This window comes from Thamnophis sirtalis, unplaced genomic scaffold, assembly GCF_051295495.1.
Source record: "Thamnophis sirtalis isolate CommonGarterSnake01/CBP01778 unplaced genomic scaffold, rThaSir2_p1.2 scaffold_3, whole genome shotgun sequence".
NCBI classification, from domain to species: Eukaryota; Metazoa; Chordata; class Lepidosauria; order Squamata; family Natricidae; genus Thamnophis; species Thamnophis sirtalis.
The window spans coordinates 72,878,592-72,902,171 of record NW_028261383.1 but is presented as its reverse complement, the minus strand read 5'-3'; the positions used below and the strand labels follow the sequence as shown (position 1 = coordinate 72,902,171).

Below are 23,580 nucleotides of genomic sequence, written 5' to 3'. Positions count from 1 at the left end.
ATCTTAAAAGAAACCCTGAATTTATATTTACATGTTTCATTTGTTTACAGCTGTCTTTTGTTTAACATTTTCTTTCATACAAACTAAGTTATCAAACATTAAAAAGAAAGAGAAAGGGGCTATGTAGAGCAGAGACAAAACAATGTAGATATTTTCCATATCTTTTGGAGGAAATCCTTACTTCAAGAACATAACCATTTACAAACATAACTTAAAATGTCCCTTTCAAATTTTTTCACATAGTGGATATGAAACAGAGCTCATAGGAGATTATACAAAAGTCCGCAAAGAAATTCCAGGAAACACTGCGTTCTGTTCGCAGACCTTGCATGGATTCTGTTTTGTAAACACTGGCTGGTCTCTGTGAACCAGAAACATAAAAAATCTTCAAAAATATTTTTAAAATGGATTATCTCTGACCATTAGTTTAGATCAAGACCTCATTGCTCCTGTAGCTTCAGTCACACCCTAATTACATTATACAAAGAATGTGCAATTTTCTTAGAATCAGCATTATGTGGATGGATTGATCAATGATTGCTCCTTGAATGGAGAAAGCACACTGAAAAAATGGGTATGGCAAACAAGGACTGTCAAATCACTCATTTTGGCTCTGTTTGAAATAGGCAAAAATACAAAGAAAGTACTTAATACAATTCTCTAAACAAACTTTCTAGAACATTTGCCACGGCAAGAAGAATTTTAAAGTACTTCTAAACAATTTAACAATGAAACATAATTAAAATGTTAATTTTAATTAACTGGGTTTTTTGATTGATCTGGATTTTTTTTTAAAAGTCACCTTACACAAAAAAGAAAATGCATGAAAGATTCTGCTAGTATAAGCATGAATTCAGGTACCATTGTATTCTCAAGAGTGTTCTTGTGTTTGCTGGTATTTAAGTCTTGCAATAATCCTTTACCACAAACTGAAATCTAGGTAGCAACAAATGGATAGAACATGCTTGAAATTATTTATTAAAGAAAGACTTGCATATTTTACATTCAGAATGCCAAATTTTGTTTCTCTGATATGGAGCCTATATTCTGCAATTTTTTAAAAACTCTGTAAAATTGATCATATGTATTGCTCTTTTGCCAACATTGTCTCTTTCCCCATATTTGCCCCTTGAATATATATATGAAGTTGTGATTTTTAGGATGCTAATTTGATTTTCAAAGAAGCCCAACTCTAAAAGCTCATTGAAGTAAATTACTGAAAGTTCCTTTTTATTTCAGAATAATTTAAACACATAGAAGTTTAACATTGAAAAAAATGTTAGCATAGCATGGTGGACAGAATAACAATGAAATGTTTTGATAAATGTACTGCTTCAGTACTGGGATTCAACTGGTTTAACAACCGATTTGGTGAGTGAGTGCTTTGGTCACGCAGCATTCAAACCCCCCATTTTAAGCTCAAAAATCTATCTTCTATGTCAGCGCTGTTGAGTAAAAGAGCTGCCACGCGATAGTCTGCTGTGCCACACAAATCAGCTGAGCTAAAAAACAGAGAAATATAGGACAAGATAGCGCAGGGGTGGGTGGTAGGTGGGGGCAACTGCTCACTGGCGCTATAGTTTGGTAGAACCGGTGCAAACTGGTAGAATACCACCACTATACTGCTTGTGTAGGCTGTAAACTGTATTTTCAAATAAATAAGAGATTTCTAGATATCTGACTATGATAAATGTACATCAGTTTTCCAGCGGTTACATAACTGTTTAATTAGATTTGGCATTGGAAACTTGGTTACCATGAGAGGAAAATGATTGTTGTTTATCTTTTGTTCTGATATAAATTTATCTTCAGTTTCAGAAGGAGCGCTTTCATATTGATATGCCTCACAGGTTCAAAGTTTATAATTATATGAGCCCTACTTTCTGCGACCATTGCGGAAGTCTTCTCTGGGGACTAGTAAAACAAGGATTAAAATGTGACGGTACAGTATTTATTATCAATCATTAAAAGTTTAAAATAGAAAGCAACAAACAAAAATATATGAAAGGCAGGATACAAATCAGATTAATAAATGCATTTTCTGGAGTATGAAATATATATGATTTTATTAGACTAGACAACTTGCAGAAGTATTTATAACTAAAAACACACATATTCTCAAAACCAAAACTTTTTGTGGGAGCTGGGGATGGTTTAGCAAGTTCTTTTTTTTTCTTTTTAAACCAAAAGTAGAAAGAGAAAATTTGAATATTTGGGTTCAGTTAAAGAACACAAGAAGGTAATCACTTCCAGTTTATCATTGGTAAAAATACTAGATTGTTGATTTGTTACTTTTTATCAATAATGAACTGTTTTCTTTAGAGTGTGGAATGAATGTGCACCATAAATGTCAAAAGAAAGTAGCAAATCTATGTGGAATCAATCAGAAATTATTGGCAGAAGCTTTAAATCAAGTTAGTCAGGTATGTATTGTTTCCTCACATATACATTTAAATCTCTAAAAAAATCCAATTTTGAATTCCAAATGATAATGCTATATTATAAATGTTGCTTTCATATGAACCTTAATGCTTTGCATGTAATAATAATGATGATGATTTTTAAAAAAATCTTCCCATTTTATATACATTGCAGAATTGTGATAACTTTGCTTATATCTATATTAGTTATTTATTTGTTTCCTATTCTAAATTATCACTTGATAAATAATAATCAAGATAAGAAATAAGAATGAAAGTATGCTTTATTCTAATCCTTTGTCCTTTTCCTTTGCCCCCTATCCAGCTGAGCTCATAGAACATTTCATTATTTAATCAAATCCCAATTCGCTATTGTATCCAAACCAGCAAACTATGATTTGAATTAGCTCCTTAAAGCATATAAATAAAACCAAAAAATCATATAAGAATTGAAGTTATTCTAATATCTTTAGATTATTACTTGAGGATTGAAAATATAGTATCAACAGTCTGTTCTCTAAGTGAACTCAATACAAAACTCACATTAATTTCACTGAGCTTGATTTCCACCCTTACATTTGGAAACATGTTGCTAATTTCATGGAAAATGTCCATGTAAGTGGAGCCAACTGGTGTTCCTTTTGCAACCCCTAATATCACATGCTGTGCAGTTATTTCATGTTAAAATGTGAATTTTATAAGAACCTGAAAGTAGCAGAAAAAGGATATAAAATTACTTGAAGAAATCTGATGCCGTAGGCAATAAGAGATAGGATCTGAATAATTAAAAATGAGGAAAAGAGGGAGAAAAAATAAAATTAAGAATTTTTCTTAAGTAGCCCTTGCCTTGTTGTTTAATGACTGAAATTACAATTACCTAGGAAAACACTTCTGGCCATTGTAAAATGTTGAGCGAACCCCTGAAGTCACATGACTGCATTTGGGATGCTTGGCAATCAATTTGCATTTATAATCACTTGTGGTATCCCATAATCATGTGGAGTGCAATTTGAGACATTTTTTGCTTGTTTCCACGTTTCAGGAGAATGATTTTGCTTAGCTACTACATGATTCATTTAACAATAACATATTTGGACTTACAGTATGTGATTCAGTTAATGACTGCTGTAAAAATGGTTAAAAAATTGATTTGGTCCTGTAGGTGCCTCGATTTATAACAAAACTTATAACACAACATATTACTATTTTAAAAAAATGTCTACATGCAAGTATAGCTCGTATGAACAAGAAATTTGTTATTTGTCATAAAAATACTCCTCTGCCTTCACAAGTATTATCATAAAGAAATCTGTGAAGTTTGTTATCTATGAAAATAAAATCCTCCCATTATTATTTGTTAAAGATAAGAAATAGAAACTTATAATGAAAGGGAAAGCTTCTCTTAGTTTGCTAATGTCAGTATCAATACTTACTTAAACATTTGGCCATAGCTATATGAAAAATAATCATATATGTTGATATTAAAATAATTGGAATATATATTTCTTTCCAGAAATCTACCAGAAAATCTGATTCAGGGTCAGTAGAAAGTGTTGGAATTTATCAGGATTTTGACAAGAAGCCTAAAGGTTTTCGTGCAGATATGCCAGGTAAAAAGAAACTGTATCTTTTCATTCTGAATAGCTCCTTCTTGTAGATACTATTTTTCCATCAACCAGAATGGTTTTTTTTTCTGCTCGGCGTGTATTCTGTGAAATTCCAGTACTAGTTTTAATTCAACTGGATAATTGACGACATCTGAGGATACAATTCCACCAGTCGCAGCCTCAGATTTATATGTTACATTGTATTTTACATTGTAGATTTTATATTTTAATGTTATTCACTGCCTGGAGCATAGCATGACATACAGTTTAGAAATATTTAAATATATATATATATATAACCAACTCAGTACAGGAATACAACCAATATTTTGTATTAATTCTTTTTAAAAAATTAAATACACTTTGAAATAGTAGCATATGCATATTTTTATTTTAATAATAATTTTGTTACTTTATTTAGAAATAATTTCATAAGTATATAAAGAGCCAATAATCATTTTCATAACTGTTCAGAACAGATCAGTTCAATTGCTGTGGTTTTAAACTTGAATTGATTTTGGTTTAATGCTTTTCAGGTAGATTGTGCTGCACTTTTATCCAAGAATTAGTGTGGCTTTGTAAGACATTTCTGCCAAAGGCTAGTCAGCTTAATTGAAGTCTTGTGGGATTGGATAAAGAATTATAAGAATCTTCTTTGCTAGAACATTATTTTGGCTTTGGACTTTTCTGATCTTTTCTCTCTCCCACCTGGGCTTGTCTGGAATGTGTCCCAGACAGCAGCCAGTGGGTGCCAATTCTTCTGTCATGTTGGCACTATGCAAATGCTATTTTGAATTGCAAAGGAGTTTTGCTGTATTGACTGAAGAATCTAAAGAGTGCTGGGCTAGAGGATAAGTGAGGAAACTGGTATAAACTGGGTTGATGGCTTTATTTGTACTTTATTCATGTGGGTGGTGCTTTCGCTAGAGTGCAGGTATTGTTGCAATTGCTATATGTTATGTAAACAGAAAGATGGCATAATGAAATCTAGGTAAAATTGTTCCTGCCTCTCAAGGTGTCCTATATTAAATAAAAGAAGATCAAACCACACTTTTTGTCAACACTTAAAACTTTGACAGTTCATGTAAAAATGTACAACTTACTAAACTTATAATTGTCATATACATTACATATAAACCATGAGTGCACAGGATATTTCTGAAATATTATCACTCCTTAATTATACTTTCAAAAATGCATATGCATATACTTGTGCTGGTAATAATGGAAGCTACAGAAAAACTCTTATGAGCTGTAAGTGCTATACAAAATATTTAAATGAAATAGCACAAATTATTCATTTTGTTTTTGAAGATAATTGTGAATATGATAAGCTGTGGGAAGGAAGATCATCCTCACGACTATCCATTAGGAGAAAATTCAACATAGATAGTTTTATATTCCATAAGGTTCTTGGAAAAGGAAGTTTTGGAAAGGTAAGTTGAAGATGCATTGTTTTTAAAGTATCTATTATATATACTGTAGAATATATAAGATTCTGTTCAATCGATATAAGAAATTTCTTTCAAAGTTTTGGTATATAACTAATCAGCTTTGTCTTGAAGTGGATGTTTTACTTCGTGCAATTTTATTTTATATAATAAAATTACAAATGTATAAAACTCTTCCATTTTATTACTTTTGTCCAGTTTGACATATTTGGGGAAATTCTGTTTCTTTAACCCACCAACTAACAAGAAATTTTCTGTAGTGTTCTTTTGAAATGCGGTTTCTTAGAAATAAAGCTTAAATACACATTCTTCACTTTTGAGGCTTGCTAAAATGTCTTTATTCATTTAAGATCTCCTATAAATAAATTACTTATGACTATTATTCAATTGTTTTATTATTTTTGGATGTGCACAAATTTGGCAGAAGGAACTCAGCTTGCTGAGATAGTCTAAAACATTGCAGGAATCCACCTAGAATGCCAGTCATCTTGCCATGAACCTCACAAGGCTAGGGGATTTTTGACAACTTGTCCCTAGTTGTTAGAACCAACAAGGTCTAGTCAATAGACCTCATAAAAATAAAGAATATTTCAATAGAACTTAAGTCCAGATGACTATCTGACATGTACACACAGACACACACACAGACACACACAGAAAAACACACACACACACACACACAGACTATATATATGCAGTGCCACTGAAATAGTTATCTCAATATATATTTTTCATTTCTCAGTCTATTCTACAGCCCTGGATTTATTAGGGATTGGTAATTGGACGTCCTGTTTAGCTTTCTGAGATCAGAGAAAATCATTTTGATATTGCCACCTAGTTAGTGACATCAAATACAATTACCAATTACTCAAGGACTGGATAATCCCAGTAGTGTAACAAAAAGACAATTTCAGGAATTTAAAATTTGGAAAAGCTCCTGCATCTAGCTACATTCTATCTATCTTCTGCTTCACAGGTGCTACTGGCTGAGCTTAAGGGGAAGAATGAATTTTTTGCAGTAAAAGCTTTGAAGAAAGATGTGGTACTTATTGATGATGATGTGGAATGTACCATGGTGGAAAAGCGGGTCTTAGCACTTGCGTGGGAAAACCCGTTTCTTACACATCTTTATTGCACTTTTCAGACTAAGGTACAGTGCAATATTTAATTATATTTTTTGATATGATAGATACTGACAATGTATTGGAGGCTTATTTGATGTATAATATAATTCAGTTAAGAGAAATGTAGAATTTAAGATCCCCTGAGAGCACATGCACCCCCTAAAACTTTTTAGTTTCCATCCAGAGATTCACATATATTTCTATTGAATTGTGGATTTTAAAATAGCACAAAGGAGAAATTAATTATATGCTTGGGAAAGAATCATTTTAGTTTTAATTATGTATAATTATAAATAGATAATGTCAAGTTAAACTTTTGCTTTTGGCCTTACTCATACATTTTCAGCAGTATCTCTCTTGGTATCCATAACTTTGAATAATCACAATATAGAGCTAAATGGTGAAACATTATCTTCACCTTGGATCTCAAATCAGGCTTGGGCAAAGTATTCTCAGGCCACCTCCCTCAACTTGCATGCTAATGGTGTGCTCTTCAAGAATTTTGAGTAGTGGGGGCTACTCCACTACTCCTTTGTTAGGAATATCATGTCAGCTCAAAGCTTTTGTTTTGAGTTGCTGTTAACTGTTCTGAGGTACACAAATTAATGGGGACTGTGTGTTCCAATTTTAAAAAAAATGTGTCCGACACTACTGTTAAGATTTTCAGCAAGATATTTTCACCATATCTGATTGGACTCACTTGAAAAACTGTATACTAATGCTGCAGCTGCAGTTCTGTGAGAGGACTAATATTTTCTTCTCTTACTTGTAAATAGGAACATTTGTTCTTTGTTATGGAATTCCTCAATGGTGGAGATCTAATGTTCCACATACAGGACAAAGGCCGTTTCGATCTTTTCAGAGCTACGTAAGTTCTAGCAACATAATGTGGAGTTTGGGATTTGAAGGAAGAAAGTTTTAAGAAATATACAAGCCCAAGATTTATGAAGGAGAAAATTAATTAAATAAATGAGGAGTATGTACTTTCTATATCTATATTAAAAAATACAGTCTATTAATCTCAAATATTCTTTCTGGATCAGAACAATGACTAGTGCTCAGCTATCATAGTGACAAATCAGGATTCTTCAAAAATCTAGGCATAGACATATGCTTAAGACATAAGACATAGATATAAAACATATGAGCTTATTATGAAAAGCTCATATTCTTCAGAAGTTGGTGTTGAGAGACATGTTGCTTCTAATCCTAGAAGTAAAATATAATTATCATAAAAATCATCTAGACTGTCAGGGTTCCAAGTAACACTCCCAATGAAAGAAATCTTCAAGGTGTGAGTTTCTTCAAAGTTCCATTTTTTTAGAGATGTCATATTGGCACATCTGGGAAAACCTGAAACTGAAAGTTTCCAGGTTTTCCCCTCCCAAACCAGTTCAATTCCCTGCACAGCACCCACTTGTCCATCACATGGTCCAATCAAGCACTGTCCCAACTGGAGATGCCTCCCAGTCATGCTCCTCCAAGTGCAGGACAAGATGTCCTTGATTCGCAGAGAAAGAATATTATTTTGACTATATCTACCCCACTCCATACAATCCCCCATCCAGTTTCCCACAGCAATAAGTGTGGCAGGGCTGAAGGCCTAATGCAAAGGATGGCTTCCATGTCTGACATAGACAGCTACTAGGTTGTTGTTTTTTTCATTTTATGATAATTAAAATAGTCACTTAAGCATAGCAAGGACAGTGAATAATGGCTATTACAAATGTACTCTGGGGTCATAGGTGATGGAAATAAAAAACAAATCAGAAAAGAGTTTCATATGCTCATTGCACTCTGCTCAGATCTATTCTGGACTAGAGTAGCACAGAAATATCAGTAATAAAATAATAAATAACAAAATACAGAAGTAATAGAAAGGGACGAAAAATTAGAGCATACGTTAAATAGCAATAGCAATAGCAGTAGACTTATATACCGCTTCATAGGCCTTTCAGGCCTCTCTAAGCGGTTTACAGAGAGTCAGCATATTGCCCCCAACAATCTGGGTCCTCATTTTACCCACCTCGGAAGGATGGAAGGCTGAGTCAACCCTGAGCCGGTGAGATTTGAACCACTGACCTGCTGATCTAGCAGTAGCCTGCAGTGCTGCTTTTAACCACTGCGCCACCTTGGCTCTTGAATGAATCAACAGCTGCTTAGAAATCCCAATGAATGATTTTGGCAGTATTGTATCATTGTAGTATCTGGTTACAGTACTGGAGAATGGTTTAAAAGCACCTTCTGTAATTGTCTGTTAAATCAAAAAGCTGTAAATGATGCTTACCAGAAGTAAACTGCAATAACTGGAGATTTTAAGTAACCTGATGTTCCATCAAGCCTAGTCTTTCCAGGAGATTCATGTCTTTGATTTTGATTGATTTTGATTTTATTGACATTTGTAGGCCGCCCTTTTCCCTGAGGGGACTCAGGGCGGCTCACATAAAATCAGGGGGGGGGGAAGTACAAACAGTAACATAGACACATATAATAAAAGCAATAAGCAACATACATTCATCATTCGGGAGGGGCAACTATCCTTGTCCCCAGGCCTGACGGGCTAGCCAGTTCTTGAGGGCTGTGCGGAAGGCCTGGACGGTGGTGAGGGTACGAATCTCCACGGGGAGTTCGTTCCAAAGGGTCGGGGCTACTACTGAGAAGGCCCTCCTCCTTGTAGTTGCCAGCCGACACTGGCTGGCCGATGGAATACGGAGGAGGCCCAATCTGTGTGATCTAATTGGTCGCAGGGAGGTGATTGACAGGAGGCGGTCTCTCAAGTATCCAGATCCACTACCATGCAGGGCTTTATGGGTGACTAATAGCACCTTGAAGCGCATCCGGAGATCGACAGGTAGCCAGCGCAGCTCGCGGAGGATAGGTGTTATGTGGGTGAACCGCGGTGCACCCACAATCACTCGCGCGGCCGCGTTCTGTACCAGCTGAAGTCGCCGGATGCTCTTCAAGGGCAGCCCCATGTAGAGCACATTGCAGTATTCCAGCCTAGAGGTCACAAGGGCCCGAGTGACTGTTGTGAGTGCCTCCCGATTCAGGTAGGGTCGCAACTGGCGCACCAGGCGAACCTGGGCGAATGCCCCCCTAGTCACAGCCGTCAGGTGGTGGTCAAACGATAGCTGTGGATCTAGGAGGACTCCCAAGTTGCGAACCCTCTCTGAGGGGTATAGAATTTGACCCCCCAGCCTGAGTGATGGAATATTGGTCGAATCTTTGGGAGGGAAACACAACAGCCACTCGGTCTTGTCTTGACTTGCTGACAGCTATATTCTTTAGAACAGTGGTTCTCAACCTGTGGGCCAGGACTCCTTTGGGGGGGTCGAATCACCCTTTCACACGGGGTGCCTAAGACCATTGGAAAACACATATTTTCGATGGTCCTAGGAACCGAGACACAAAATTTATGGTTGGGGGTCACCACAACATGAGGAACTGTATTAAAGGGTCGCAGCATTGGGAAGGTTGAGAACCATTGCTTTAGAAGATTAGGCAAAGATCCAAGAGGAACACCTATCCTTGATTTGTAACATTAACAGGAGGGGAGAAATAATGAAATAATTAGACTAATGATTTCTAAATCGACATATCTATATCTTATCTTTACTAAAATTTTAAAGAAGCAAGATAAAAACTAACAAAAAAATAAATATTTTTATTTTAATGAATGAATAGTGAAGAATCTAAGGGGGGGAAAAGAAAACATATAAGAGATGGAAAGAGTACTACCTCATCATGAATAGTAGCCCAGAACTGTAGAAATAGTATTAGAAAGATCAAACATTTTAAATTACCCTTTTTTTTAAAAAAAAAAAAGGACACTTAGTACTTACGTATGGATTCTGGTAGGTTGTGGACATATTTTATGTTAAGCACAGTATAATTACCGAGCTAGTTATTTGTGGCCAGGAAAGCAGGTCTGTCAGGTAGAGAGCCAGATTGGTGTAGCAGTTAAGGAACTGCTGGACAAGGAAGTTCTTTTTTCCCCATGTAGACCCTGACAGATTTCCGGCACAGAATCAAGATTTCCTTTCCATGTTGGTGGGGAAGGACAAGCTGCTTATCATCAACCTATTGATGTTATCTGACTCTCTGCTGCAGATATCTTCTCTCATTGGGGTGCCTGAGGGCTCAACCTCTCCTCCCTGTAAAGAATGACTGGAATAGCCTGCTTGAGAAATAAGCAGAACTATTGCAAAATTCCTCACCTTTGCAGGTGACCCAGAAAAATGTCAGGAAATGATATTGTGGGAGCTTAATTGGACAGAATTAGCAGATACCATATTTTTTGGAGTATAAGATGCACTGGAGTATAAGACGGAGCAAGGTTTTGAACAGGAAAATTAAAAAAAAACATTTTTGCACTCTGCAAACCTCCCCAAAACGGGCCTGTTTTTTTTTTTTAAAAAAAGGGCATGAATAGCCCTTAGGAGGCTTGTAGAGTGCTCCTGGGGGGTGCGGGTACAAAAACAAGCAAAAACCAGCCTGTTTTTTGTGAAAACGGGCCCATTTTTTGTCAAAAAAAAAAGGGGGCATGGATAGCCTTTAGGAAGCTTATAGAGTGCTGCTGGGGGCTGGGCAAAAATGGGGCATTTTTGCTCACTTCTGCCCTCCCCAGCCCCTAGGAGCTGTTTGAAAGCCTTCTAAAAGCTATGCACGGCCATGTTGGTGAAGGGAGCAGAGTTTCAGGAGGCAAAAAATGCTGTATTCAGTGTATAAGATGCACCTAGATTTTCAGCCTTTTTTGAGGGAAAAAGGTGTGTCTTATACTCCAAAAAATACGGTAATCTTTTGGAGAGAGCAATTGCCACATTGGACAAATGTGGCAATTTATCACATTTGGACATGCCTGGCACAAAATGAGAGCCTTTGCCTCTTTACTTTCAGGAAAGGTCAAAAAGGGAAAGGAAGTTGGGGAAGACAATGGAAGCCGTTGGGGATTGGGGAGGGTGCAACATATTCCCTCTAAAATCTATTTCCAGTATTGGTTGCTAGTCCACAAGGTTTCTTTAAGGTGGTATTTTCAAAGCGCACAAAGCAGGGCAGCTTTTTCTAGCTACTTTCCTCCTGATGTGCTAAGCTGGAAATACTGTAAATAAGAGACCCAGCAGGGTTGGAGAGCTTCATATCAGGGCCACTAAAGGCCAGCTAGATTAGCTGAAGGAAGGATTTTCACATTGGTAAACCACTTTAAAGGTTCCGCCCCACTCGTAAAATGAAAAAGTAGACATTTGGTTTGGACTGTGGTTGGAAACATCTGATATCTCTGAGCACAGTTGCAAACTCCTTCTGTAGAGAAAGTAGAAGGTGAAAGGGGAAGTACTTGAGATAAAGAATAAAGTAAAATTCGAGAGAAGTTTGTATCTTTGCAAAATCACCAAAACATTTCCTTTGTCAGAAACTAAATATTTTTTTAAAAAATGATCACAATAATTGCTACAAGTCTTTGTCAATTTAGTTTTACTCTACCGGACACATTATCTCAAGAGCCATTGGAGCATAATTCATACAAACAATACATTCTCATATTTTGACATGTTTCTGTAAGTCTGTAGGATAGTGGAACATAACAAAAAGAATTCAGCATGAGGAATATTGATTTACCTTTTTCATGTCCTGAGAACAAAGTAATGTATATAATAAACGAATAAGATGGAAAGTTACCTAAACTAGGCAGAAACCAGAAATTTAAATCTTTTCATTTTTAAAAATGTAAGTAGTGCCTGGATGAACAAAATCTTTTGCTGTCAATGAAGATTCTTAATCATCCAGGTAGAATCGTCTGGAGTCATGGCAACTAGACTTATTTTCTTGTTGGTTTGAGAAGTTTCGTTGTTTATATCCGCTTTTTCAGCCTGAACAAGTTGGTTAGGTGAATGTGAGTAGGCAGAGTGTCCTTGGAATGTACTAACTCCTAAAATTCTTAGGGGTGTTCTCGCATCAACTTCAGGGTTTCCTCCCCAAAGTGCATGGCAATATGTCGATAAAGATTCTCAGTCATCCAGGTAGAATTGCCTGGAAGTTGAGTCATGGCAGAAGGACTTATTCTTACTCCCAAACCAACAAGCAAATACATCCAGTTGCCATGGCTCAACTTCCAGACAAATCCCTTTGTTATTTTCTCTGCCCAGGATTCTTCCACCCACCCCATCATAGATACCAATAACAATAGCACTTTGACTTATATACTGCTTTACAGTGCTTAACAGCTCTCTCTAAGAGTCAGCATATTGCCCCCAACAATCTGGTCTTCATTTTACCCACCTCAGAAGGATGGGACGCTGAGTCAACCTTGAGCCTGGTGGGATTTGAACTGCAGTCAACCATCAGTCAGCAGAAGTAGCCTGCAGTACTGCACTCTAACCACTGCGCCACCGCTTAGATATTCTTTCATGCTACTGAGAAGCACTTGCTTCTTCATCAAATGGCCTGGTTCCCCCACTCATTTAAGACTCAGGTCAACTGAGAGAGAACATCATTCACAGTCACTTCACTTCTTCTTCAGTCTATCTGAGAATAAGAGAGGTGGATATTCTCCCCATAGTGTAGGCTGAAATGCTGTGCAAGCAAATGTGCTTTGGAAAGGCCAGTGGGTTTATTTGAAGGAGCTCCAAAAGTGTTAGAATTGTCAGCTCATAATGTTACTTTAAGGTGGTATTTTTAAAGTGCACTAAGCAGGTTAGTTTATTCCTGTCTATTACCCTCCAGATGTGTTGGGCTGGAAGCAGATATGTTATAGTTGTCAACTTGTGCAGAAAAAAAACCTAGTGTGGAATAGGGGTTAAGGTATTAGGCGAGAGTGAGGAGATTCGGGCCCATGTCCACATTCAGCCACAAAAGCTGCCAGGGTGACTGAGCCCAACCTATTTCACAGGGTTATTGTTGTAGGGAAAAATTGTAGAAAGCATAAGTCTAAGAAAAAAATGTGGCAGAAACTTTCCTTAGGTTTGCATCTTCACTGTTAATATAAGCTGCAGGGGGAAAAAACCATTAGGTTTTATATATAACAATTACATAAAATTTAATAAAAGGAAAGATTGTTACAAGATCTTTCAATTTGGCTATTAAATTATCTGCATAATAGAGGAAGGAAGTAAGGAAGTGTTTTGTTCTGAGAAACTTATTAGAAGCAGGATTATTGAAAGAAAGATTTAAATTATTACCCACAGTTCTAGCAAACTTTAGATATTTTCACAAAGTCTCTAGGCTAGCATTCCTGAATCCCACAGCATTAATCAGACCTATTCATAATAATGCAGGCTTTGTTTCTCTCTCTGCACAATTGCCAGTTCTAATCCAATCCATTAACACAATTTGTAAATTGTTCCATTCTTTTTGTCAAACATGTCCACAATTAGGCTTTTTAAACTGCCAATAAAGCTTACAAAGAACTTAGTAATAGGGCAAGTTTTACTTAATAATGAAGTGTACTTAAATGCATTATGATTCTAAGTAAAATCTCCAAATCAAATATGGGCTGCTGCCATATTACTTTAGACTCAGGCAAAACATTTTGGTTGATTGAAGCATTCCTGGACTATTAAGAAATGAAGACAAGTTTGGATAGGCATTAGATAGAAGCTGGAAGACTTTGGGCCACTCACTCTCCCTATGGGAAGGAGGCAATGGCAAGCCACTACTGAGAAAACTGCAGGGACTAGTTTAGACAGTCATCAGGACTCAACACTGACTTAAAAGGAACAAAGAAAGAAAGAAGAAAAAATAAAATTGCTGAGGAAAAAATAATATAATAGTGGTATATCCCAGGACAGCCCCTTGTCAGGCCATGCAAACTTTTTTTTATTAATTAGAAATGCTGGTTTAACTCTTTTTAATTAAAAAAAGGTTTGAAGATAGCCTACCCCCTCTTCTATGTTAAAACAAACACTTACTTGTAGATAAGACAAGCTGCTTTTTAGTTGTGCAAAGCAAAAGGCTTGAATAGGATGGGAGTTGAAAATGCGAAATGGTTGCTAGAGCCAGATTAGATGGGAGGGTTTTAATTATGGAAGCATATTAATAGCCTGATACAATTGGGAAGGCAATTTGAGGAAGCCATATCAAGCAGATTCTACAACATTAAATTGATGGGGAAAAGTTTCTAAAAATGACTGGAAATGTAGCTAAATGTTAAAAGGACATTATTTGAATGTTATGATATTATAGAATTAATATAATTATTAAGGCAATAAACTATATTTTACATCGTTGAGAATGTTTTTGCTTAATTTCAGGTTTTATGGTGCTGAAATAGTGTGTGGTTTGCAGTTTCTTCACAGTAAAGGCATTATTTATAGGTGAGTGATTTGTTGATCTTAACGAGAGCCTCATAAAATATTTTAACCATTATGCCTTACTGAGGAATTGGTGGGATCTGTGATTAATACGATGTGATATATGACACAAGGAATTGTTTCCTATTAAAATTTTGATTCTATTCCAGAGGTGTTAAAAAGGGCAATTCAGAAAACCCTTGAGAACAATCTGTAATTATTTTCTAACATTTATCTCATTGGCAAGATGGATAAAGCTATTATTTACATTACACAAAAGAGTCTTTGTTTCACATTCTTAATTGCCAGGCACTTAGCCCCTAGACTGTAGGATTTTATCTTTACTAGAATGGCAAAGGAGATGGTTCATATTTCAGCATATATTGAATTGGACTGACCTTCTCTCAGAAGCACAATTTCAGTTTAGACTGTAGCTCTAAAAAGCAGCTTTGCTCTCAACCTGACTTAATCAGAGAAACCTTGCTCACTGGCAAAGTTAAAGAAACAGTCATGCTAGTTTCAAAAATAGGGTTTGGTTTTTTACATTGAGACCCTCTACTTATTCTATCATGAAAATGGCTGCTGAATTTAAGTCTGGATTGGCAGAATTTGGAATTTGAAGAGCCATAAGCCTTTGGATTTTTACTGGATGGTAATATATCCAGAAGTGACAGGGGGGATGTTTTTCAGTTCTTTAGAATTATTTTGTTTCAAGATATTAAAAATGTAATATTGCTGAAATTAAAGTATTTTTCTGAGATGTTGATGGTATGAGGGTTTTACAGAGATATGGATAGTCTGGAAGCTATTTTAAGTGGGTCAGTTATGTAAGGTGGATATTTTAGGTAAAGATTGATCATTTTAATTCTTTGATTGATTTTTTTTTCATACAGGGATCTCAAATTAGACAATGTGATGCTTGATAAAGAAGGCCATATTAAAATAGCTGACTTTGGGATGTGTAAAGAAAATGTATTTGGAGAAAACAAGGCAACAACATTCTGTGGTACTCCAGATTATATAGCCCCTGAAGTAAGGCATGCACATGTACTCATTTGAGTATTTAGAAATTTTTCTCTGCATGGGTGTGCTATTATACTGTGTTTTCCCAAAAATAAAACAGGGTCTTATTTTCATTTAACCCTCAAAATAAGCATTTGGCCTTATTTTCAGGGAGGTCTTATTATTTTTGAGGTGCAAGAGGCGGCAAGCATGGTCACCTCATGGCTGCTGCTGTTTTGCAATATTTTCAGGGAGGGCTTATTTTCGGTGTTGGCTTATTTTAGCGCATGCGCTCAAGCCCAATTGGGCTTATTATCAAGGGGGTGTTGGTGAAACAGAGTATATGACTTCTACTCCAGATGTAGGTGGTTGCAAGCTGCAGAGTGTTTTCATTTTTATGGTCATGGAGCATAAAATTATATCTGCTTTGAAAATATTTACAGTTGCATTCAGTTACAATAAATATGATCTGTTTTTACAAAGTCTTAGATCCATATTTCTATCCCTTTTTGTGTTTGGCAAAGTGACAGGGAAATCAGTAGCTGAGTGGTGAGCGTTACATTTGAGTTGAATAAAATTTAATTTTGAAATAAGTTTATTGAAATAAGACAGTTTTATTCACTGTGTTGCAGCTACAATTAGGCTCAGCTAATCAGGAACTAAGTGTAACTATAGACTTCACTTGAAAGAGAAGCAAAATGCTTAGGACTTTTCTATTCAAGAGAAGAGAATGAGTCCAAATCATGCTGTTGCGTGTTTCTAGCATGTTCGTTACATTTGAATTCAGTTATCACATCAGAGGGTGGCATTACTATTGCTGATCCTTCTATTATGGAGGGGGGTAAACCACACACACAAACACACACACACACACACACACACACATACATACATGCATGTATGAGGCCTTTGGCTGCATTTCATGTTTGTGTCTTTTCTTATATTTGCCACAGATCTTGCAAGGCCTCAAATATACATTTTCTGTAGACTGGTGGTCATTTGGAGTTTTGTTGTATGAGATGCTGATTGGACAATCTCCTTTCCATGGTGATGATGAAGATGAGTTATTTGAATCAATACGAGTAGATACTCCTCATTATCCACGTTGGATTACCAAAGAATCCAAGGATATTCTTGAAAAGGTATACATTGGCTAAGAGTAATATGTACTTTCTATATAGAAAAATGAAAAATATTGGGAGTATTAGAATTTAACAATCTAGTACACTAAAATAGTTGTTAATGGTACTTTTACAGAAAAATTAAGTTACCCTTCCTCCTGTCCAAATTGTGTTGATGTGTAACAGCCAAATATAGGACTGAAGTCTCGGTTGTTGCTCTGCTTATTGTATAATCATATGCAGTTCTGTAATCAAAGGTTGTTTAGCGATAGACATGTCCATATGATAGATGCATAGATCAATCTATTGCTATCTGCAATCTTTTTAAAGCAACTGCATGAATCTTTAAATTAAATCATATGAATCTTTAAATTTACACCTAGTGCTCAACTTTCAACAATTTGTTCAGTTGCTGTTTGAAATTGTAACAGCACTGAATGATGGGACCTATGACCTGTACCTGAAGTTAGGAATGCCCCTGCAGTGACACACATAACATTTGGGCACTGACAATCAATCACAGGGACAGTGCAGTTGCTTCCTATCGCCTATCTTCTCCTCCATCTCACCTTGTTGGGTCCCTGGAGCTGTCTCCCACCTGACTCAGTCCCCAAAGCCTTGGGCCTGCTTCCAACCCCACTAGATCCATACCCTTCGGCCTTGTCCCCCTCCCATCATACCTTGCTTATATTTTCAGATTACCTTTAGAAAGGAGAAGTGGCTGATCCACCATGCAGCCTTCCTTGAAGTGGGTGGCATTTGGGGAGTGGCTGCAATTCTCAAATTGTAAGAATTTCAGCAGCTTCCAAAATGGCATTTCTTCCAGGATATGGACACATCACAGCCACTGAATAGGAAGACTGCATGGCTGATTAGCCATTTCTCTTTCTCAAAGCGATCTCAGAGATTGGGAAAGAAGTGGCTAATCCACCACAAGGCCTTCCTACACAGAAGTTGGGTGGTGCTGTCCTTGAAGTGGATGCCATTTTGGAGGAAGGACTGTTGGCCAAGTGTGACTTCTGGATAAGTGCTAGACCCCAGTTATGACACAGAGCCATTTGATTTATGATTTAATTTGAATGTTTCTATTTAAAAGGTTTCTCTATGTGATTGATTTCAAGAGAAAGAACAAAGGGGGGAAATCACACCTTCCCTTTTATAGTTTGCATAATAAAAAAGTACTAAAGAATATTTTGATTGGGTAAGGAAAAGTCACCTGTCCAGTTACATCAGAATAATTAATAATATGTGATCAGTTAGGATTGAAAAAAGCATTGTATTCTGAATAAAATAAAATAAAAATAATAAAAATAAAAGAAAGATTCACAAGAGAAAAACATCTGAATGGATATGGCTCAGATATATTCTCAGCACTTTCCAATGCTGGGTTTGAAAAATTATTTTCTTCATGGAGGCTTGAGAAGAGCTGAAAACAATAATACGTTACCTACATTGTATGAAGGGTTTTCCTGCCTGTCCTGGTTTCTAAAAGGGAGGGTTTTCTTGAAGATTAAAGCTTATGTCAAATTATTAGCAATACATTTGAAAAAAAAACAAAAAAAAACATGTTAGTTAGCCAGTGCAACAGTACTACAAAACCTTTATTGAAAATATTACAAGATCCATTGTATATGGTCTTCAGGACCAAGGCATAACTAATGAAGTGGGAAGCAGAGCACAGGGTACTTTATCTGGTAAGGACTTGGGAGGCCTGGATCAAGCTGCATGTGAATGGGGGAGATACTATGTGGACCTGGGCCTGCACTAGGCCTTCCTGAGCTTCTCTATCCCATGGGGCACTCTATGCTTTGCTTGACTCGCACAGTTACTTAACAACTGCAATGGGGAGAGTGGGGTTTGTGGTTATTAAGCAAGGCAATCATGTACACATCTCGGTTAATGAATGCCAGAATTTGGAACCCAAATTAGAGGTAATCCTTGATTTATGACCATAATTGAACCCAGAATTAACGCCGTAAGTTCTGGCAGTCATTAACCGAGATGTGTACATGATTGCCTTGCTTAATAACCACAAATCCCACTCTCCCCATTGCAGTTGTTAAGTAACTGTGCAAGTCAAGCAAAGCATAGAGTGACCCATGGGACAGAGGGTTCCACCACAAAACCGCGGTCGACTAAAGCGCGCTCGATGAAACCGCGTACGTGACGTCATCACAGCGTGACGAAAGAAGCACGCTGTGAGCACTAAAGCTAAAATTAACTCCTAAACCTAAACCTAACCCCCCGAAACCTAACCCTAAACCTAACCCTTAACCTAAACCTAAACCTAACCCTTAACCTAACGCTAACCCTTAACCCTAAACCTAACCCTAACACTTAACCTAACCCTAAACCTAACCCTTAACCTAACCCTAAACCTTACCTTAACGTGAATCGGCTTGCTTTCAAAGCGCTTTTTAAAGCGCCCTTTTTTCTCCGCGGTCGCTGTTGTCACGCTGCTGATGACGTCAGCGACGCGCTTTAATCGGGCGCGCTTTAGTGGACCGCGGTTTTGTCATGCCACGCTAATTTGTTGTTTCAAATGCAAGGACATCATTGCAAACCTGGAGAAGTACAAAGTCTGTAAGGGGCCTGATTTCTGTTTTCCATTCTAATAAGTTCACTTTAAAAATGTGGACCAAACAAATTCGTCCAAGCCCTAATCAGAATGCCTTTCTTCTTGGCCAAAAGATTTACATAAAACAGGATGCACCATCTCTCAGCAACAAAATAGATGACTCTATTGAGATGAGTAAATGAGAAAGCATTTCTTATATCTAATTTCCCTTTCCAGAATCCATATAGGAACTAACAGTAACTAAAATTAGAGGCTTCAGCTCTGTAGATTGCTGGCTGCTAGTTTCAGTAATTTGCCTAAATTGAAGCAGGGGAAATCCCTAAACTATAATTCTCAGAACTGGCAGCCAGAATGATGAGGGATGCTGAATTTGGCAGCTTCTGGAAAAACACAGGTTCTCTACCCTTGGTCAAAATAGCTATTAAAAATATATTCTTTTCCACCCCAGAATTACAGTTTGTCTCCGTAACCAAATTAATAATATTTTTATATGTTGTAGCTATTTGAAAGAGATTCAACAAAGAGATTGGGAATAACTGGAAACATCAGAGATCACCATTTTTTCAAAGCAATTAATTGGACAACACTGGAAAAGAGAGAGATGGAACCTCCTTTCAAACCAAAAGTGGTATGTAGCTTTAACTTCTGTTCCACGCACTCGAAAGCATGGAATTTTGATGCTTGCATCCTTTGTCTTCTGTTCATTGAAGCTAGATCTAAAGGCACAATACATGGAATCCCTTAATAGAACAAGTAAATTTTTCTCTTTTCCATCTCACTTGTGCATATACAGGTGACTTATGGCCACAATTGACCCTGGAATTTGGGATCATAAGTGGTTGCAGTTGTAAGTTAAATCACCACATACCATATTTTTCGGAGTATAAGACGCACTGGAGTACAACACGCACCAAGATTTTGAAGAGGCAAATTAAAAAAAAGGTTTTGCACTCTGCAGACCTCCCCAAAACAGCCCGTTTTTCACAAAAATGGGCCCATTTTTTGTCAAAAAAAGGACATGCATAGCCTGCAAGCCTAGGAGGCTTGTAGAGTGCTGCTGGGGGGGGGTCTGCCCCCCCCAAAATGAGCAAAAAATGGCCCATTTTTCACAAAAACGGGCCCGTTTTTGTAAAAAAAAGGCATGTGTAGCCTTTAGTAGGCTTATAGAATGCTCCTCGGGCTGGGGGGATGGCAAAAATCAATGTTTTTCACTCATTTTTGTGCTCCCCAGCCCCAGCCCCATTTTTGCAATGGGACTGGGTTTCAGGAGGCCAAAAATGCTGTATTCAGTGAATAAGACGCACCCAGACTTTCACCCTCTTTTTTGAGGGAAAAAGGTGCGTCTTATAATCTGAAAAATATGGTAACTAGGCTTGATTTTACGATCATTTTTATGATGGTTGTTAAGCGACAATAGCTTTTAAGAAAATCATGAGGTTGTAGGTACAAACCCAGTTATTGCGTAAGTATGTTTTGGTATTTTAGCACAAATGTGATCTTGTGACCAGGGGATGCTGTAACTGGTTATAAATGCAAGTCAGCTGCCAAATGCCTGAAATGTAAATTATGTGACTGTGGGGGTGATGCTACAGTCATAAATTCCAGGACTTTTTACAAATTCATTGCAGTTTTGAATGGTCTTTAAGAGACCAGTTGTAAGTTGATAATTTACCTGTAACTACCGTATTTTTTGGAGTATAAGATGCATTGGAGTATAAGATGCAGCAAGTTTTTGTACTCTGCAACCTCCCAAAAATGGCCCGTTTTTCGTGAAAACGGGCCCATTTTTTTTCAAAATAAGGGCATGAATAGTCCTTAGGAAGTTTATAAAATGCTGTTGAGGGGGCAAAAATGGGCCGTTTTTCTCTCATTTCTGCCCTCCCCAGTCCCCAGGAGCTTTCTGAAACCTTCTAAAAGTTATGCATGGCCATTTTGGTGAAGGGGCAGAGTTTTGGGAGGCAAAAAATGCTGTATTCAGTGTATAAGATGCACCCAGATTTTCAGCCTTTTTTGAGGGAAAAAGGTGTGTCTTATACTCCAAAAATATGGTAATAGTAACATAATAGTATTTAATTTGCATATTCTTTAAAAACTAATTTTTAGTTTGAAATATTTCCAGCATTTTAAAAAATATCAAAAAACCCTGAACAATGCGAAATTCAGTAAATAACCATGTTTTGAGCGTTATATTTGTCACATAATTAGGCATCAGTTAATGCTAGTTTGTAGTCAATTCTTCAAACATTCCTGGCCTACCCATTTTTTTTCAGCTTCCCCAAAGTCTATAAAATAGGTTGAGTTAAATTGTTCATGGCCACTCAGCAGAATGGCCAAAGAGTTGTTTTGGGCAGAAAGACCATCAGCAATTGACACTCCATGGATTTGAGGCCCTGCCTAACAATCTTGGCAGTGTAGGTCATTTCAGCTATTTTTAATTGCTTCTGTTCTTCTTTACAGAAATCAGCAAGTGACTATAACAACTTTGACAGAGAATTTTTGAGTGAGAAACCTCGATTATCCCACAGCGACAAAAACCTAATAGATTCTATGGATCAGTCTGCATTTGCTGGTTTTTCATTTATCAACCCTAAATTTGAGCAAATTCTGGAGAAATAATTAAGTAATCGAATTCTGGGGAACAGCCCTAATGAAAGCTTTCCAGCTCTTCATATGGAATGTGACTGAAAGACATTCACCTCGTTGTGACCAACTGTGTAGTGATTAATGCTTCTGCTAATTCTTTAGCAACTGGCAGAAACCTTGTCTTGTAAAACTGAAGTATCCTTGTGAATTATGTGCATATGATTTTCTTTGCAACCAGGAAAGTGTAGATGTATGTGTGTTATTATTTGAATGTAGTTATTTCTTTGGACAATGTGTGTTGCAGGTGTGCTTTATTTTGCTTAAGAGGGGAGATATTGATTATGAAGATACAGTTTAAATACAGTGACATATTAACACATTAACACATTAATTCTCATCAAGCAAAATGGCATGACAATCTATTCAATTAAATCTGGGTTTCAAATATTGGTATTTTTAATAAATGCCATCAGTTAATACTGCTTCCTGTAACATGTATCCTTCCTTAAAATTTTATTTTCTTTTAGTTCCTGGATAAAAATATTAAAATCATGAGATAGAAGAATTTCTAAATGCCCTTTTCTACTTTGCTTCCACAATATATAATTGTGTTCATTGATTAGAATAAAGTGTTTGGTGGCACCTTAAAAATACACACCTGCCATTGTGTATTATCCACACTCTGGATAACCAAGAGTACCCCAAAGTATACATACTTGATAATTTTAATGCTTTGCAAGACTAAACTTGCATGTACAATCTAAAATTCACATGATGGAAGAAATCCTATAAAACAGTCGAAGTTACTTCTGAGTAAACAAATATATGCACCCTTTTCCAAAGATACAGAATGAAAGATAATGGGGCAAAGAAAATAAGCTTGGCAAATGCACCTTGAGTTGATTTGAGAACAATTGAAGTATTATTTTGATTTTGGAAGAAAAGAAATGAGCAACCCCAAAGCATACAAGTGAGTTTTGCAGGTGCATTTTAGCAACAAAAAATGGAAATAAATATATTAAGCTTCTGAGAGGCAAAATGTATATTTCTTGGAAACACCTTACAGTATGCAGAGACTGAACAAGTTTAGATTCATGAATACTTTGATGTCATTGGACATGATCTATAGATAGCACCTACCAATTGTCCATTAGGTTGTCCATTAGTGTAGGCCAATATAAGTTGCGTCATCATTTAAGAACTTTTGGTGAAATTGTTATCTGGTTTCTATAGGAATATTTAAATGTGCAGTTTGTTATGAGAAGGCTATTTTTTACTTTATAACAAAATATTTTTAATAGAGACAATGGTAACGTATAGAACAGTTGAAACTTGAAGACTGAGAATTTTCTTATTCTTGAAAGACTTGATGACACTTAAAATGTAAATAAATATGTTCTGTTGTTCTCCCA

The 23,580-nt window shown here is 36.7% G+C and overlaps 1 protein-coding gene across 5 annotated transcripts in view; it reads left to right on the top strand.

Annotated features, from left to right (window-relative positions):
* The window catches only part of PRKCD (protein kinase C delta), a 61,751-nt gene extending 38,171 nt beyond the window's left edge, over positions 1-23,580 (top strand). For all 5 annotated transcript variants that reach the window (XM_087709146.1, XM_087709144.1, XM_087709142.1 and 2 more), the window contains exons 8-18: positions 1,813-1,942; positions 2,323-2,423; positions 3,934-4,030; positions 5,342-5,463; positions 6,455-6,628; positions 7,379-7,470; positions 14,846-14,908; positions 15,778-15,916; positions 16,840-17,028; positions 20,085-20,213; positions 22,043-23,580. In XM_087709146.1, coding sequence (XP_087565272.1) covers positions 1,813-1,942; positions 2,323-2,423; positions 3,934-4,030; positions 5,342-5,463; positions 6,455-6,628; positions 7,379-7,470; positions 14,846-14,908; positions 15,778-15,916; positions 16,840-17,028; positions 20,085-20,213; positions 22,043-22,201 — 1,395 coding nt within the window. In that variant the 3' untranslated portion in view covers positions 22,202-23,580. The remainder of the gene's footprint in view (positions 1-1,812; positions 1,943-2,322; positions 2,424-3,933; positions 4,031-5,341; positions 5,464-6,454; positions 6,629-7,378; positions 7,471-14,845; positions 14,909-15,777; positions 15,917-16,839; positions 17,029-20,084; positions 20,214-22,042) is intronic.